Source organism: Zeus faber (genome assembly GCF_960531495.2).
Source record: "Zeus faber genome assembly, chromosome: 18".
Taxonomy (NCBI): Eukaryota; Metazoa; Chordata; class Actinopteri; order Zeiformes; family Zeidae; genus Zeus; species Zeus faber.
Window position 1 is genome coordinate 27,435,779 of NC_137210.1, and position 18,925 is coordinate 27,454,703.

Below are 18,925 nucleotides of genomic sequence, written 5' to 3' on the forward strand. Positions count from 1 at the left end.
AAGTGCATCTGGTTGGATTTCAGTCAGAGGTGGTGACGGCTTTTAAAACTGCTCCAAGTTCAGACTTTGGTAAAATGGTTAAACTACAAGATTTGGGTGGGGGCGGGGGTGTTCAAATAAATCATCCCAGTGGACTGAAGTTCCTGTTTCTGCGTCTTACCAGCTGTTGTTCACGTTTCTCTCTCTATCTGGTTTGCCTTAGAGCTTTCTATTTTGGAATAAACGATGCCTAACCTCCGTGTGGTCCAGAGTCTCTGTGTGAGCGTTGCAGGCCGGCTCCCGTTTCCTGTGGCCGAGATCCCGAAACGGACCCTTTCGCTCCGGGCGGAGCGGGGAAACGCCGCCCCGTCTCGGCGCCCGGGGCGAAACCCAAGCCGTGAAACCGCGGCATGAAATGGCGGCCGCACTCAGTTGTCGGCGCTGACCGTGGGCGGAGCCCGAGCCTCTTCTCTCTGGAACAGCGGAGAAAGGGGGACGGGGGTTTAGACGGAACGTTCTGCTCAAAGTGACTCCCGTTCCGGACCTGGACGCCACGGCCTGGCCGAGGTCCGAGGTCAGGCGGTAGAGCTGGTGGTCTAGTAATCTAAAGGTTGCTGGTTTGATCGCAGGCTCCTCCTGCTAGCATGCTGTAGTGTCCTTGAGCAAGACACTTAACCCCTAATCGCTCCTGATGGCTGCGTCCGTCAGTATTCGAATAATTGTAAGTCGCTTTGGATAAAAGCGTCTGCTAAATGTAATGAAATGTAATGTCTTCTCGGACGAACTCCACTTCCTCCCGGCAGCTTTTGACTGGAGGTGAGTTCCCTGCGGACGGGCGGACCCGACCCCCGGCTCGGTGTCTAGAACGGAGCATTCAGAACTAAACCCGATGAAACCCCTCGTCTGCCGAGCCGCCGACAGAAACCTTTCCTCAAAAGAGACGCGTCGCAGGCCGACGGCGCCGCAGGTGCTCGAACCGGAAGACGATCACACTTCCCTCGATACGTCGCCACCTTTGATTCCGACATGTTACGTACGTGTCGGGAGTGGCCTTCTCCCTCCGCTCACCATCAATGACAAACCTAAATATCGGACTAATATTTACCATAAGTAAGGCTCCACGCACCGTGGGATTAATACAGACGCTGTTCTGAGCTGAACACCGCCCAAATTAAATGAGGTCAAGTTCAGGATCTGAGCCATGCAGGTGTCACTCAATGAGGCACGAGGTGATTTTGATTCTGATCTATTTTTGTTTTTTAAAAAGACAGATACCAAGTCCTTTCCAGCCCTATTGGTAAAAAAAACACTAATGAATTGAATAATAAAATGATATTCAACCTTTAAAAGGGTTCATTGTGCCAGAACTTGTGCCAGTACAGAACTACAGCTTAAGTGTTACATCTGCTAAAGTGCTTGAGGTGACCCTTGAGCACCGCCTGGCGTCTCCGCCCCTCACCTCCATCTGCTGGTGGATCCAGCTGAGGGACCGCGTGATGCGGGTGTACACGCCCGGCTTGTTCCTCTCAGCGCAGCCCATCCCCCAGCTGGTGGCACCGACGAGCTTCCACGCCGAGGCGTCCTCGCAGGCCAGGGGCCCCCCGCTGTCCCCCTGGGGGCCCACATGCGCGCGCGCACACGCGCACACACACACACACACACACACACACACACACCTTTACTTAAGTAAAAGTACAAATACTCAAACAGAATTCTCTAACGAAAGTACCATTGACGTTTCTACTGAAGTAAACGTATAGAAGTACTTTCTCTTAAATGTACTGAAAGTATTAAAAGTACAAGTACTTGTGAGATCCAGAGCCTGTAGTACTTCCTAAAGTGCTACTGAACCTGGTTTTCCCTGAAGAATGCTCATGCAGATCCTGATTTAAATTTACAAATAAACAGTATGAGAGCTGTCGTAATAATTTAGAAGGAGTAAGGACATACAAATATAAAAGTACCATGACAAAGACGTTGTGAACATAGTAGAGAGAAAATACATCAGATACGTGAAAAATGTACTGTCTTAGTCCATTGAGCAAAAAAAAACACTGAAATGACAGTTGAGTCAAAGGAGGAGGTCTTTAAAACGTCACCCGAGTCTTTGTTGCACGTGAAGCTACGTTTGGTATCTGATCCGATACAAATAAGTACTATAACTACTACTACAATAACTACTTCATATAACTACGATAACTACTAAGTTCCCCCTCCGTGTTGCACCTGGCAGGAGTCGGTGCCTCCCTCCAGGAAGCCGGCGCAGATCATCCAGGGCGAGATGAAGCCCTGGTAGACCCCCGGCTGGCTGCAGGCCTTGGTGGAGATCAGGGGAACCCGGGCGGAGAACAGGGACACGCTGGCCTCCCCTGGGGGGGGGGGTGTTAAAGGCGGGATCAGTACGATTTTCCGCCGTTTGCAAAAACTCGCCAACTATCACCGGGCGACAGGAAGTTGAAGAGCAGCGCCGCTTCCATCCTCACCTCCGTCCTCCGTCGCTCCCCACCCGGAGATCCAGCACATGGTGCCATCCGAAAACTCCTCCCCGAAGTTGGGAAGGCAGATGGGCTCCACCAGGCCTGCGACAGCAAGGAAGCGAGCGAGCGTCATTTCCCAGAAGCCCCGGCGTGGACGGCGGTCGTGGGCACGGCGAAGAGAAATGCGAAAAAGCTAAATGAGGTATTCCAATACCAGGACGAAAAGAAGTGAAAAGGGGCTGGACAGCAGCAGGACAACGTTTCCACGCGCTCGACGCGTGCGTTTTGGTAAAGCTGTGCCGGATATTTTCACCCGGAGAGTCGAGGCTTTTCCAAGCAACAGGAAATGAGGAAGACATCAGGAGACGCGGGGCCCCTGGAAACGTGTCGTCGGGTGGCGGCGGGAGCCACACAAACCAACACTGTAAAATTGATGAGCTGGGTGGGACGGGAGGGACAGACGATCCTCGGGGTGACACGTCGCTGTCACGGAGCAGGAAACCCGAGGAACGCGCCGCGGCCTCCGGGCCGCGAGGCCGGACGCGGAGGAGCCGTTCCCAACCGCGCTGCTCCACCCGTTCTGCGTCACCGGCCAAACGCGGTTCTCCTAGAGTTCCGCCCGCGGTGCGTGGGAAGTGACGACCGTGGAAACCGGAAAGTGGAAACCGGAGCGACGCCGCAGCTTTAAATACGGGGGGGGGGGACAAAACAACGGAGACGCCGAGCTCCGTCTCAATATCGGCGACCTTTGACCCGAATGATTCAGCGGTCTTCCGTGAGTGACGCGCCTGCAGTTCGGGAACGGACTGAAAAGCCCAACACGTCACCCTGACGTGACTCAACGTCGCAGGTGCATTTGGAATTTTTTTTTTATACATTTTCTTCAAAATTTTATCGTGGAATTTCCGTTATCTCACTGGGTTGAACATACTTGAATAAGTCGACAGAGCGGTGCACTGATGCATTGTTTCCGTCCATATTAATAAGAGGTCATTACACGGCGCTGTGGAATAGTTGGTCAATAGCTGCAATCAGGGAGCCGTTATCTCCAAATAATGACCGCTGATCTGGTAAGAATGACCGATTAACATCCTAGTGGCGCCACATAGAAACTACAACGGAATGTATGATCACGGATACAAACAATTTCCCAATTATTTTTCCATTTATTACATTTTTTTGATCATGGGTTGGGCTGGCTGCACGTAATCCTTTACTTATCTATGCACCGCGTTGGAATGTCCCTTTAACATCAACCGGGGCGTGGCCGTACCGTTGAAGCTGAGCGGCTCCGTCAGCTTCAGCAGCGCGATGTCGTAGTCGAGGGCTTTGGGCCGGTAGCGCCCGTGGTAGATGATCTTCTCCACGGCCAGCGACAGCGCTCCATTCACCGGCTGCTCCGTCAGGCCCACGTGCACGGCCCACAGCGCCGGGTACGCAAACCTGGGGGTGGGGTCAAAGGTCGTCATCAAAATGAAAACGGAAAACGAATAAATAAGAGAGTTAATGGCCAAACTTGGACTCTTTTTCATCACAAGAATTATGATGACCTCGATCAATACATTTATAGTTTTTATTATAATTTTTGTTATTACTAATGTTTTTAATGTTTTTTTTCAGGATAAAAGTATCTGGAACAGGACAACCGCAGTACGCACAGACATGGTTGAGGTCTCGTTAGAACCTGCACTTTCGACATGTAGAAAACTTGAGCCAAAGCTGCGTTTAAGGGAAACTCGTGCTGCATTTATAAAAGAAAAAAAAAAAAACCCGAAAACTACAATCGGTCACAAGGCAATTTTTGAACCGCAGGGAGTTTAATGAACCTTTGGAGGAAACGCCCCTTTCATTTGTGTCCGCACCGCGCGATCCAGGAACGATGGGGATCTGTAAAACACCGTTCTCAACTGGACGACAGAAGAGGAACATTAAGTGACGTAGGTGTGACTGGTCGAACACGTGAGCATGAGAAATACTTGTGAAAAATCCCGGAAAGTCGTACCAAACATGACGAAACTCCTTTGTTCTGCTGCCTGCAGCTGTATTTAATTTGTTATTGTTGTTTTGTTTTCATGCACTCTGCAGTAAACGCCTTCATTTTCCTTCAGCGATCAATAAAAGGATCTGTCTTCAGGAGAATGATGCAGGAATACAACCAAATATAAGATATTATACAGGCTAGATAAGATACAAGATTTGATAGTTGTCAGTATAAACAGACAGAATAAGACGCAAAAATGGTCCGTTATTTGACGTTTATCAGCGCCCTCCCAGGCGCGGCTGTGTGGTGTGGTGCTTCCGTTTGTTTCACTTTAAGTCAAAAGCCCTCGTCTCTCTCACACACTCCCCGTTCCGTCCCTCCCATCATGAGTGGACGTTTCTGGGATGGTGTTTCGTCTGAAGGGCAAAGTCTCTCGACGGCCGCGGAGAAACCTGGAAAAACCCGACTACTTGATCGGACGTAGCCCGCCCCCGCCCGCACCCACCCGTACACGCAGTGCGCCGCCGTGAGGATCCACCGGGAGGCGACGACGGAGCCCCCGCAGAGGTGCTCGCTTTTGAAGTGCAGGCTGACCTGCCAGGGGAACTGACCCGGGCTGGACGCGTTCCCCCCGACGATGCGGGTCCGGAAGCGGGGCCTGGAGCCGCAGTCTGAGGGCGGAGAGAAAAAAAGTCCCAAAAAAAACAAAAAAAAAACAAACATCACCGCGATGAGGAGAGACGGAGGCGCTGACAAAACCCACGCCACCCCCGCCAGGGTTAGAATTTCACACTGGAAAAAGAACCTTTTGAGTGTTTGTTCTCACCCAGACACTTGAGCGCCGTCACCTTCCCGGAGCTGCACTGCGTCTTACTGAGACGGGAAAGAAACAAACCCACCCCCACCTTAAAGAAGCGACAAGTCCACGGCAAATAACCAAACCTCGTCTGTCCCGACTCCTCGACGGATCGCAGAGGGCGGCACGGGACGCGGGCGGAGCCGGTGCCTTCGGGTCTCACCTGAGGTTGGTGGCGTTGTGGATCTTGACGGCCTGCGTCCCGGCCTGGTCCGGCTCCACGGAGACCAGGTGGTTCTGGAAGTCCTGCTCGATGGAGGCCAGAGGGAGGGAGCGCGACTCCACATACCTGGACACACACACGCAGGTTGAGGTCCATCAATACAATTTGTTGTACTACAAGGCATAGTGTTGTTTTAATACAGGATATAATCCAACTGGACGTTCTCCCATCGGTGCTGTCGTCTTGGATATTAAATAATCGCGAGGGTTAACCATACATCATGATGCTGGGGGGGCCCCGTCATGGAGATTGATCCTCCCGCCGGGGCCGATCCCCCCGGTGCGGCGGCCTCACCTGGAGTACCCCAGCTGTTTGCAGGCGGAGGAGCCCAGCGCGCTGCTCCAGTCCTCGGAGCAGACGGTTCTCCAGACGCCGCCGGCGAAGACCTGCAGCACGGAGCTCTTCCCGCTCAGGCGCACTGAGGGGGAGACGGGCGGAGCCCATAAAACACCCGGAACCGAGGAACCCACACAGCACACGTGACGGAGGAATGCGGGCGCGTCTCACCCACCGCAGCCCAGTTCGTCCTCCCCGTGCTCGCAGTCTTCCTCCCCGTCGCACTGCGCTGAGCTGCCGATGCAGCGCGACGACGCCCCGCAGCGGAACTTCCCCGCACAGCTCAGGCCCACTGCAGGGGGCCACATACCACACCCGGCGTCACCCTCGGGCCCTCAGTTCAGTTTAGAACAACACATTCTCTCTCGCTCTATCCGGTTGCACGGCGACACACGGCTCCGCTCGGGACGCCCCGTTTTCCGCCGCATTAACCTCGGGTAATGTGTTTACTGAACACGGGGCTCCGTTTGACTCGGAGGGGGCGGAGCTCAGCGCCCGGCCGAGACGAACGTCTTATCGCCCGACCCCGGTCGCCTCCGCCGAGGGTAAACCAACACCGCCCCACACCGTGGGAGTCCATTCAGCGGCACCGGGGTCCTGCGCGCGCGGGCCTCGCAGGCCCACGGCCCTTAGAACAGGATAGCGCTGCATCAAATATTGATGGAGGCGAGTCCGGGCCTGGGTGACGAAGATGGATGTGGATGGGGGGAGGGGGAGGGGAGGGCTGAAGGCCCCGCCCGCCGGGCGACTCACCTCCGAGGCCGACGCCCAGAGAGATGGCGAGCGCCACGATGACGCAGGCGGTGATCAGCAGCTCGGTCCTGCGAGCCAACAGTCTGCACTGCCACGTCTTCTCCCCAAAGTCTTCATCTGAGAGAGAGGATGGAGGGAGGGAGGGAGGGAGGGAGGTTTTTGTTCTGGTTTTGGGAAAATCCTAAGTTCAATCATTTCACCCAACAGGTGATACTACTTCAGTGTTTTTTGGCCCTTGGTCCCGCCCGCGGCCCCTCACCGTTAATGAAGGGCCGCACCTTGGTGACGGGCATGGCCGGTGCAGGCGTGGCGGGCTTCTCCGGCTCGGGGCTCTCGGGGGGCGTGCCCAGGGGGCTGACGTTGGGCGTGGTGGGGGTCTCGACGTCGGGCAGGTCCTGGTTGGTCACGGACACCACCTCGATCCTGGAAGGGTCCGGCTGCTCGGGGGCCTCGGGCTCCTGGGGGACCGCCACGTTCCCACAGCAGATTTATTCTACTGTAATTCCAATAGCTTTGGTCGCGCTTTCTCAGCCCTGTCGCGGTTCTACATGAACTCCTGAAGGTGAGATAACACCATGACTCCATGACCGTCTACATATTCTGGAGAAATGATCGACATGAGCTCTAGTTACAAACGGCTTCTAGGGAAACTTTATTGACTCCTTCTGTGTTTACACACATCTCATTCCCAATTTTGTCTTTGAGTCCTTGTGAAGCAAAACTCCCTGCCTCTGGAGGCGGAAGGGAGCGGCGGCAGCGCCTTTACAATGCACCCGGTGATTATGCACAATAGTTACTAAACCGAACATAATTAACATAACATGTTATATATATATATATATATATATAGGATGGAGGGTATATATATATATATATATATATATATACAGTGGGGCAAAAAAGTATTTAGTCAGCCACCAATTGTGCAAGTTCTCCCACTTAAAAAGATGAGAGAGGCCTGTTATTTTCATCATAGGTACACTTCAACTATGAGAGACAAAATGAGAAAAAAAAAAAATCCAGAAAATCACATTGTCTGATTTTTAAATAATTTATTTGCAAATTATGATGGAAAATAAGTATTTGGTCAATAACAAAAGTTCATCTCAATACTTTGTTATATTCCCTTTGTTTGCAATAACGGAGGTCAAACGTTTTCTGTAAGTCTTCACAAGTTTTTCACACACTGTTGCTGGTATTTTGGCCCAATCCTCCATGCAGATCTCCTCTAGAGCAGTGATGTTTTGGGGCTGTCACTGGGCAACACGGACTTTCAACTCCCTCCAAAGATTTTCTATGGGGTTGAGATCTGGAGACTGGCTAGGCCACTCCAGGACCTTGAAATGCTTCTTACAAAGCCACTCCTTCGTTGCCCGGGCGGTGTGTTTGGGATCATTGTCATGCTGAAAGACCCAGCCACGTTTCATCTTCAATGCCCTTGCTGATGGAAGGAGGTTTTCACTCAAAATCTCACGATACATGGCCCCATTCATTCTTTCCTTTACACGGATCAGTCGTCCTGGTCCCTTTGCAGAAAAACAGCCCCAAAGCATGATGTTTCCACCCCCATGCTTCACAGTAGGTATGGTGTCCTTTGGATGCAACTCAGCTTTCTTTCTCCTCCAAACACGACAAGTTGAGTTTTGACCAAAAAGTTCTATTTTGGTTTCATCTGACCATAGGACATTCTCCCAATCCTCTTCTGGATCATCCAAATGCTCTCTAGCAAACTTCAGACGGGCCTGGACATGTACTGGCTTAAGCAGGGGGACACGTCTGGCACTGCAGGATTTGAGTCCCTGGCGGCGTAGTGTGTTACTGATGGTAGCCTTTGTTACTTTGGTCCCAGCTCTCTGCAGGTCATTCACTAGGTCCCCCCGTGTGGTTCTGGGATGTTTGTTCACCGTTCTTGTGATCATTTTGACCCCACGGGGTGAGATCTTGCGTGGAGCCCCAGATCAAGGGAGATAATCAGTGGTCTTGTATGTCTTCCATTTTCTAATAATTGCTCCCACAGTTGATTTCTTCACAACAAGCTGCTTAACTATTGCAGATTCAGTCTTCCCAGCCTGGTGCAGGTCTACAATTTTGTTTCTGGTGTCCTTTGACAGCTCTTTGGTCTTGGCCATAGTGGAGTTTGGAGTGTGACTGTTTGAGGTTGTGGACAGGTGTCTTTTATACTGATAACGAGTTCCAACAGGTGCCATTAATACAGGTAACGAGTGGAGGACATAGGAGCCTCTTCAAGAAAAAGTTACAGGTCTGTGAAAGCCAGAAATCTTGCTTGTTTGTAGGTGACCAAATACTTATTTTACCGAGGAAATCACCAATTAATTCATTAAAAATCCTACAATGTGATTTCCTGGATTCTTTCCCCCCATTCTGTCTCTCATAGTCGAAGTGAACCTATGATGAAAATAACAGGCCTCTCTCATCTTTTTAAGTGGGAGAACTTGCACAATTGGTGGCTGACTAAATACTTTTTTGCCCCACTGTGTGTATGTGTGTATATATATATATATATATATATATATATATACATACTGTTATATATTATTAGTAATAAATATATACTGTTATATATTGTAATTATATATATAGTGTTATATATTATTATTATACGAGGCAGCAAGTGAACAGTCAGTTGTTGAAGTTGATGTGTTGAAGCAGCGTAAGGATCTGAGCCACTTTGACAAGGAGCACATTGTGATGCTGGACGACTGGGTCAGAGCATCTGCAAAACCACAGGTCTTGTTGGTCAGGTTCCTGCTATGCAGTGGTTACTACCTACCAAAAGTGCTCCAAGGAAGGACGACCGGTGAACCGGCGACAGGGTCATAGACGCCCAAGGCTCATTGATGCACATGGGGAGTGAAGTCCAGCCCGTCTTGTTGGAGCTCACAGAAGAACTACTGCAGCACAAAGTGTTGAAACAGTGAATGTTGCTATGATAGAAAGGTGTAGAACACACAGTGCAGGGCAGCTTGCTGCGTATGGGAGCTCACAGTGTCCATGTTGACCCCTGTCCACCCCTGAAAGCACCTACAATGGACACGTGAGCGTCACAACTGGACCATGGAGCGATGAAAGAAGGTGCCTGGTCTGTTGAATCACGGGTCAGAGCTGTTTTAGCAGCACGTGGGGAGGTTGCACATTGGGGTGTGTGTGTGTGTGTGTGTGTGTGTGTGTGTGTGTGTGTGTGTGTGTAGCCCCTTCTCAAGGCGGCATTCTCAAGGACTTTAAGATAAACTCCTTATTCTCATGGACAGAGAGATATACATGTGCAATATACTGTACACACAGAAAAAAAAACAACTTTATGTTAGGAAAACCGACATTTTTAAAAATACAGATTTTTGTTTCTTGTGAGGCAGATTGTCTGCCCTGAAACAGGGTGCAGACTTTATATTTATAATTCAGTTTGCTTCCAAAAAAAAGATTTTGAAAATGAAAATAGCAAATCCTTAAAAGAAAAAAAAAAAAGTCATTAAATCCTGAATTTCTTGCAGTTTGATAACTTTTCAAAAAGGAGAACCAGGCTGTTTTTGCCAGTGTCAAATGAATCAAAATAAATTACATTTACACAAATGAGTCCTTTCAATAATAAATGTTTTGGAAAATAAGGTCGTCTATAAGAGGTGTTTTTTTAAGAGGTTTTATGAATTAAAACCTCAACCCATCGGTGGGAAATAAAAGTTTTACTTTTCCCTCCTGAATACATTATTATTATTATTTTTTTTTAAACGTTGCTTCCTTCCTGCACAAACATTGAAAAAGGTCATAAATACATAAACACAAGAGGTTCAAAAGGGAGATAAAGCGTCTCACGGTCGGGGGGATGGGCGTGCCGGCCGCGGTGGTCACTGCTGCCGAGTCGGCCGACGCCCGCTCCGTGTTCTCTGCCGCTTCCTCTGGATCCTCTGGCTTTGCCATGTCCCCCCCCCCCCCGTCACCACGCGCTTTCAGGGTCCGGGGCCCATCGCGGAGCCACACCCACCCACACCCACCCACCCAACCCCGGGAGAGACGGAGCGGTGGGACGGGCGGGAAACAGAGAGAGAAGGAGCCACGGAACCGGGGAAGGAGAGGCGACCGGGAGGACGCGCCGAGGGGCAGGCGGGGCCCTGGGAACCCACTGCAGGTACAACTGGTTCTGTCACCGGCTCCAGTTTACGTCCAGAATCTACGGTCTTCCTTGGGGGGGGGCGGGTCGTAGTCCTCACCCCAGACGCCTCCGGCCCTCCTCCCCTTCTCCTCCTCCCCTCTTCCCCTCAGTAATGCCCTCCTGCCCAAAGTGACACCTGAGTGCCTCGCCCCGGGGGAGGGGGAGGGGAGGGAGGATCGGATCACCCGGCAGCTCCTTGCACCGGGTGTAGGGTTACGCGGCCGCGTGGGGCCGAGGATGGAGGGCCGAGGGGGTGGACGGGGGGAGGAAGAGCGGGGCCCGGCCACTGCTTGGTCGCAGTTCACCGTTCTTCATATTGACCAGCTGCCGTCCGCAGCAGGGGCCCCGGGGGGCCCGCTAAACGGGCGCCTCCTTAAACAAACGTACATCTTGAGAGGCCCCGGCACGTCAACACTTCACTGCAATATCCATTATTCAGGAGGTGTACTTTATTTTAGAAAAATGAAAGCGGGATCACATGCCAAGAGGGGAGGGGTGAGGGAATACACACGTACATTTAAAAATACTTCCTACCGTGTCCAATAACCAAAATAAATAATAGTATAAATAGATAAAATAAATACAATAAAACGAGTCGAAGAAAGGCCGTTTCAGACGCTTTGAATTACAAACTCCGCTTCTTTCCCCTCACATTCAACACCACGTGGTCCAGTCCCCCCGGCGAGATGTTTCCAAAACGTCCCTTTCTGAAGACGATTCTCACATACGTCACCAACAGGAGGTGGAGGAGCCACGCGGCGGAGGACGTCGTCGCCATGGTCACCGTCACTTGTGTTTCACGGTCAATGGCGGTGGCTGCCCGCCGAGCGCCCGCCTTTTTAAATTAGACCCCATTGGGGTTATTTCTGTGGCGCCTTTTGATGATTCACCACAGACAGACAGACAGACAGACAGACAGACAGACAGACAGACAGACAGACAGACAGACAGACAGACAGACAGGGGTTCATTCTGGCACTAACAAATGAAATTCAAGGACTTCTTTTAAGCACTACTCTTTCATTTTCAAGCACTCCCAGATATAATAAACTTTCAATTTGATCTTCATAAATTAAACTCGACTATATTCTCATTTTCGTTGTTTGTTTTTTTTATTATTGGATGTATTATATCGATTATTCATCTCATTAAGTGACTATTTCCAACCGCGCTGGATTCAATCTACATTTCCCTGCATCGTCCGTGCCATAAAAGCCAATTTGAAAAAAGTTGTATTACTTTACGTTTGGAATATAACAGTCAGGGGGAATATCCCAGGTTTTCAATGATGATGCCCCTCCAAGGACTTTTCAAGCACTTCAGCACAAAAAAGTAGCTATTTTCATATTTTCAAGGTATTCTAGTGCTGGGATTTCTGAGCACGAACATTTCCCCTGATGTTTTACGACAGGGAAGCCGACGGCGGAAGAACACGATGGTTTTTATGTCTTTTGGAAAAATCCTCAGGAAGGGTTTGAATGTTACAGGAAGTGGAATGTGTCAGTACACAAAAAAAACACAAAAAAACCACACAAAAAACACACAAAGCAGCCGTTAAAAACACATTATTAGTAACAAACCGAGAAACTAAATAAATATAATTATTCATTTTCCTTTCCATCCGTGTGCCACATTTACACAACACACACGTTTCCTGAGGTCCACGTCAAGCCGAGGGGCTTCGTCCACAACGTCAAAACCAGAGCGTTTTAAAGGTCATTGAAGGTCATTGAAGGTCACTGTGAGTCCTCGTGCGGCTTGTGACGGGGAAACCCTGACCCCGCCGAGCAGCGGAGGAGGCCAGAAAGTCGCCGGACAAATAATATAATAAAATAAATTAAATTAAATTAAATTAAATTAAATTAAATTAAACGAAGAAGGAGAGAAAGGGGCCCACGTCGGTCGACAGCTGACGTCGCCGTGCTTTTGAGCAAGGCACTGGCCGGCTGCTCGGCAGGGAGTCTGTGTGAGTGACGTTCCAGACCCGAGGTAGTTTGTGTCCGGTCACGCACAGTTTTGGGGGGTCCCGACGTGGAGGCCCCCGTCCCCCTTGTCCCGACGTGGAGGACCCCCCCCGGGGGGTGGGGGCTGTGGCCCTATCGAGCGCTCCCAGGGCTCGTACACAGCCAGGGAGCCACCACAGAAATGCCCAAATCTCATGGCGCCGGAATTTTTTTGGGGGGGCGGTTTTCACACGACCACGTTTCCCAGACGACAATTTGACGGTGGCAGAAGCCTCCTGAACATCCTGAAGTTTCCTGAAGCCCTCGTGTCCAAAACAACTGTTGAAATAACAGTCAGAGAGGACACGCTGGGATCCAGAGTCCTTCCCCTCTGCGGCGGCCACTGCGATAGTAAATTACGTAAGGTGTTGCCATGGATACAGGACAAACAATCAACTGAGAGTGTGATTCAGGACGCGTCCGGGAGCGGAGGGTTGGCTTCTGTAACAGCAGAGTGCCATGTTTTCCTCTCCGCGCGACTTGAGATAAGAGCTTGAGGACGGAGGATCTGCGTTGTTTTGTTGATCTCTCCTTTGAGGGCCCTGGGATCCTGCGATTGGCCGGGGCGGGGGTCACGGCACCCGGCGGGGCAGGAAGTGCGTGCAGGGCTGGTGGCGCGACACGCCCGCCCCCCTCCGGAGCTCCCCCTTGTGGGACAGGGCGAGGTAGAGGCCCGGGTGGGACAGCGAGGAGTAGGTGGTGTAGTGGTTCTCCTCCAGGCTCTCCTTGAACAGGCAGTCGTCCGAAAAACGCTCCTGGGGGGGGGGGGGGTTGATTTTATTGATCTGAATTTCGATCCAAAATCTATTTAAATATTACAATATGAATTAAATGATGAATTCTGGCACTATAACATACCTCTCACTCACATACAACTTGTGCAATAACCCCAATATTACACTGTAATAAGCTGGTTAGTATGTAGTAATTATTCATATTCATGGTATCACAATTTGCATATTCTTTTCTATTTTTATATATCTGACTATTTTCCTATTTTGGCCTTTTTGTCTATATTTGACAATTTTTTTTTTTTTTTAACTTCACTTTTTATTTTATTATTATTATTCAATTTTTTTGTTGCTGCAGACTGTCGAGCGTCTCTTCTGCTAAATGTCTGCGGAGAACGGCAGCAGACGTCACCGGAGCAGGACTCAACCCATTCTGATGAACTTTGGGGTTTTTTGTTTTATATACTGAGGATGAATTTCCCCCCTGAAGGGTTTATTAAGCACCATCTTTTTTATTACGCTGGCTTGGTTTATGACTACTTCATCGATGACATCATCGTCTTCAAAATATCATTATTATCTTTTAAGTGTGCAGGGAAATAGTTGAACTTTTATTTCTCCTCCATGTTTACAGAATCCCCTCAGAATCCATTGAGGGTTTCTACTCATAACAACAGACAACATGGAGTGATCGGAGGGTTGCCAGTTCGATCCCCGGCTGGTAGCGTGCTCAAGTGTCCTTGAGCAAGACACTTAAGCCCCCCGACCGCCCCTAGCTACGTCAGATACCAGGATGGGTGAACGCACGCACACACGCACACACACACACACACACACACACACACACACACACACACTCACCGCTCCGTAGGCCACGCCCTTCTCCGTCATGCAGAGGTACAAAGCCGTCTTCACCCCCCTGATGCCGACCACGCCCCGCCTGGTGGAGAACACCTGCAGGCCACCTGGAGCCCACGGCAACAACATGGGGTCACAAAATCTCACAGCGGCTTTGGGTGAATTTTGACCAAACCGGCCCCAGCAACGCTGGAGTGTGTGTGTGTGTGTGTGTGTGTGTGTGGCCCTGCGAGTCCCATCCGGACACCTGCTGACCGAGGGCCCGACACTGACTCCCACTCCCAAAACGATCCATCATTTTGACTTTGTTTCAGTGAAATATTCAGGACTAAAATAAGATTTGTCGAAATAAACTGCACTCAGTCCCTCACTCCCCCCCATCTTCCTGTCTCACCTACCCCCCCGTCTGCACACCTCACGATGATCAACCTCTGACAGTTAAGAGTGACTCACAGTGCTCGGTGGGCTCGTGGACCCCGCCCACCGTCCCGTCCGGGAGGATCTGGAGGTGGAAGCCGATCCCGACGCGACAGTAGAGCAGCTGCTGCTTGGAGGCTCCTCTGACGGGGGGAGGAGGGAGTCCTGCGGGGGAGGGGAGGGGGGAGGAGGGTTGGAGTCATTGCTACAAAAATTCAATAAAAAATAAAAAAAGATTCCCAAACTCTGGACGGAGGACCTGTGCAGGCCGGCCCGTTGCGGTTCACCGGCCTGGCTGCAAAGTGGAGTCTATTCCAGCTTTTTGAGCTCGTTCTTCAATATAAAAATCAATCAACTCTGTTATGTAAGATGTTATTATGTAATATGTTATTATGTAATATGTCATTATGTAATATGTAGTTATGTAATATGTAGTTATGTAATGCTACGTAACGCAGGGTAAATTCAATGACTTCACGCAAAACAAATTTAATCTATTTTCAGCGTGATCTATTTTCCAATATATAAATACAGTATTTTATTTCCAGTGGTACAGCCGAGTGTCTTTCAATTTTATTTTGACTTTAGTTTTCCCTTTAATAAGATGGTTGTATAACAGGGCCACGCCTCCAGGAGGGACAGAGATGCGTCTCCTTTTAATCAGCCGCAACGCGGCGTGTTATTCCTCGTCCGGGAGATTGCGAGGCGGTGAGGGCTCCCTATCTCCCAAGGTGACATAACACGACAAGTGGAAAAACAAGGTTGTTTTCAAAACGCTGCGACCGAGCGGCAGTCTGACCACAGCAGGTGCTGCTCCCCCTGCGCGAGGACGGGCAGGTTTTCTTAAGCAGGAGGAGGAACCCGGTCCACAAAAAAGCTAAAAGTCCCGTTTGTGTCTTTTTACCGCCGCCGTGCGCTTGGTCCCGCCCTGGGTCTGTCGCTCGGGCTCAGGCCGGAAATACACACGGTTGACCCCAAGACCCGGAGTTGTTTTCACTCATAGACGCACGTTGGACGTCTCTCGATTTGTGAAAAAATGAGGACATTCTAACCATGCTGTAGTCACCACAAACACAGCCAACATCCAGCCCCCGATCCAAGCCAACCAAAATGGATGTTCTGCTCGAAACTGAAATTTCCCCGGTGGTCGTCTCACCTTTGCCTTTCAACCTGGACTCCTTCATGGCCAGCCTCCAGAGGCCGAGGATCATGCCGCCGGGGTCCTCAGGTGACCTCACCAGCTCGCCCGCCACCGCCGCCGCCCCCTTCAGGCCGCCAGGTGCACCGGCAGCCACCAGCAGGAGGAGGAGGAGGAGGGTGGGAACGGCGGGGACCTCCATGCCGGAACTCACTGGGACGGAGCTGAAACCAGTGGACCTCCGCAGCGCTGCCACCACCACCTACCCACATGTCCCCCCGTCATACAACCTTTTTTTTTTTCTTTTTTTTTCGGGGGATGAGGGGGGCGTGTCCAGATCAGCGCAGAGCGAGGGATCCCAGGGAGGCAGAACGATTCCTGTATTTCCCCAAAATGTACTTTTCCCGTGGGATGGTTGAGGGAGCAGGTCCAGCCCAGCGAGCGTCCTCCGCTGACGGTAAACACTGAGCCTCCACAGGGTCACGGCGTCTCCTCCAGAACCACAGCAGCTGAGCTTCTTTTATCTCCCTCTCTCTTCCTCCCCCTCTCTCCCCCAATCTCTCTTTCACCGCCTTTTTTCCTCCCCCACCCCCCCCCACCTCTCACCCCCTCCCCTCCATCTCCCCTATCTTTCTCCGTCTCCCCTCTCTGTCCACCCTCCCTCCATCTCCCATCTGCGTCCCGTCTCCCCTCCATCTCCCCTCTCTCCCTCCGTCTCACCTCTCCTCAGTCTCTCCTCTCCCCGTCCGTCTCACCTCCCCCTCCATCTCCCCCCTTTCGCCGTCTCCCCTCTTTGTCTCTGTTTCCTCTCCCTTTACCCTTCCCTCCCCTCCCTACCTCTCACTCCCCTCCCTCTTTCTTACCATTCAATTTAAATTGGCATCATCAGAATGACAAGGATTCTTACGTGGCCACATCATAACAAGACATAACAGTTAAAACAGTTAAAACTGTTTGGTTTAATAATAATAAAAGGTGGAGAACAGGTCGGACAGCAGTGCTCAGGTGAGTTGTCACTCAGTGTGGCTCCCTTTCTGACCGCCTGCCACGTATTTCGCTGCCTCCACTGAGCAGGACGCCGCTCGGCTCCTAATGAAGCTGATGTGTTTTTTTTTTTTGTTTTTTTTTAAGAATTGTATAAACGTGATGTTGCAGCCGCGTCTGATGTCCTGACGTCTGTGGCACCGCTCCTCGGCTGCAGCGGGAGCACAGGTCTGACGGCCAGGTCTGACGGCGACGGCGGCGGCGGCCCACGGCAGCCCGGCCTCTCCGGGTTGCCAGGTCTGACGGTGACGCTGACCTCCCCCCGCCCCCGGCCAGACCGCGCTCGTTGAGTCTGTACACGTCAAGGTTTTTTCTTACATTTTTTGTCGGTGAGATAGTCTGCGGTGGAGTACTGTGGATTTATGGCCAAATAACATTGAAGTGCACTTTGGCTTTTTGTAGTTTCTTTCCAATTGGGTTTAAAAAAAAAATAATTGCTCCATTTTTTTGGGTCAAATTCTTTCAGAATGATGTCACCGCCCTGACGCTGCCTGGCGTGGGTCTGTGAGGGGTGTGGTGGTGTGTACCTCAGGACCAGCTGACGGAGGGGACTGGTGATGCGTCCTCACGGTGTTGGATTTGACTCCATCGGAGGGCGACGTTCTACTCGGTTCCCTGACATCGAGGCCTCTCATTCGTCACTGAATGTCATCACTTTGGTTTCTTTTTGTGGGGGGTCAACTGCCGGCTCCAGCAGAGCCAGCCCCCTCCCCTCCCCTCCCCCTCCCCCTCCATCCCTTTCCTACTCCTTCCTCCATCCACACCTTCCTCCCTCCGTCCTCCCGCTCCCTCCATCCATCCTCCCGCTCCCTCCGTCCCTCCCCTTCTTCCCCCCTCCATTGCTCCGCTTCTTCCTCCCTTCGTCCCTCTCTCTCCCCCACTGCCTCCCTCCCAGTGTCAGACACAGTGACACGTGAAGACAAAAAACAAGCAGCGTAAAACCGGACGCAGACACGTTCCCACGTCTCCGTGTTTCTCTTTCTCTTCTTATCTCTCCTTACGGGAGTGTCAACGTCACCGCAGATGACTCTCCATCCTTTTTTTCCCACCGTCGGAATTCTATCTGCACTGGGAACCAGGAGTCAGACTCCTGTCATACTAACCTGTTTCGGCAGAACCAGCTATCTCGATTGAGCGGAGATACGGCGATACAGAATCTAATCCAACTGTTTGGAACACGGAGGCTATCTGGGAGTATCTCCAGAGGAGGGTGGAGCGATAGCGCCGCCGGACACCGTGTTTGGGGGCGGACGCCGTATCGCAGCCGTGACGGGGAAGGGACATGCGAAGCCTCCGTACCGCCTGTTCTGCATCACAGCAGATTGGAGCGCGGGGCCGCGCTGATTGCACCGCGGGAGATGAACAGAATTTGAGATTCACAGAGACCGGAATTCACGCACACACACGCACACTCACACACACAACCAATCAAAACACACAGATAAACACACACACAGACAAGCATCCAGATATACAGCACAGAGACAAGCACACACATTACACATACTGTTTTCAGACTCGTACAGTAAAACACACAGCCCAAACAAACTACTTGGGTATAGTGTGTGTGTGTGTGTGTGTGTGTGTGTGTGTGTGTGTGTGTGTGTTAAGTGACTGAAGCATGGCAGTGACACAGGACGTTTCCTTCAGTCGATCACGTCCGATGTAACACTGTTTTGAATATCTTTTCTTTATTTTGACCGGCCGAGAACGCGATGTAAAGTGAACGAAGCGGCGTCACCCTTTTTTTTTGTACAGAAGTCTCACTTGTTCATGTTGCAGAGATGACAAACTGTGTTTTGAGATTATGTGTTTGCATTACAGAGATGAAGGTAAAATAAAAGTTGAATGTGTCCATATTGTAGAGATTTAAAGCTGATATGGACATTTCATTTCTTCATATTACACAGATGATAAAGGTAATACTGACGTTTCATGTGTTGGTATTATAGAGATGTTCAAGG

At 50.9% G+C, this 18,925-nt stretch overlaps 2 protein-coding genes across 2 annotated transcripts; both read right to left on the reverse strand.

The window, feature by feature from the left end:
• Window positions 1-407: 407 nt before the first annotated feature.
• tmprss3a (transmembrane serine protease 3a) lies at window positions 408-10,538 on the reverse strand (the record flags this gene model as incomplete). The annotated part of the gene is made up of 13 exons (XM_080018939.1): window positions 408-452; window positions 1,439-1,591; window positions 2,206-2,348; window positions 2,463-2,558; window positions 3,730-3,899; window positions 4,943-5,108; window positions 5,264-5,310; window positions 5,457-5,582; window positions 5,811-5,934; window positions 6,028-6,144; window positions 6,606-6,722; window positions 6,865-7,063; window positions 10,434-10,538. The coding sequence occupies 13 exons, from the start codon at window positions 10,536-10,538 to the stop codon at window positions 408-410; spliced, it is 1,608 nt and encodes a 535-aa protein (XP_079875065.1).
• Window positions 10,539-13,345: 2,807 nt separating this feature from the next.
• LOC307243970 (fibroblast growth factor 4A-like) lies at window positions 13,346-16,119 on the reverse strand (the record flags this gene model as incomplete). Its single annotated transcript, XM_080018940.1, has 4 exons — window positions 13,346-13,528; window positions 14,366-14,469; window positions 14,816-14,944; window positions 15,936-16,119. The coding sequence occupies 4 exons, from the start codon at window positions 16,117-16,119 to the stop codon at window positions 13,346-13,348; spliced, it is 600 nt and encodes a 199-aa protein (XP_079875066.1).
• Between the last annotated feature and the right edge of the window lie 2,806 nt (window positions 16,120-18,925).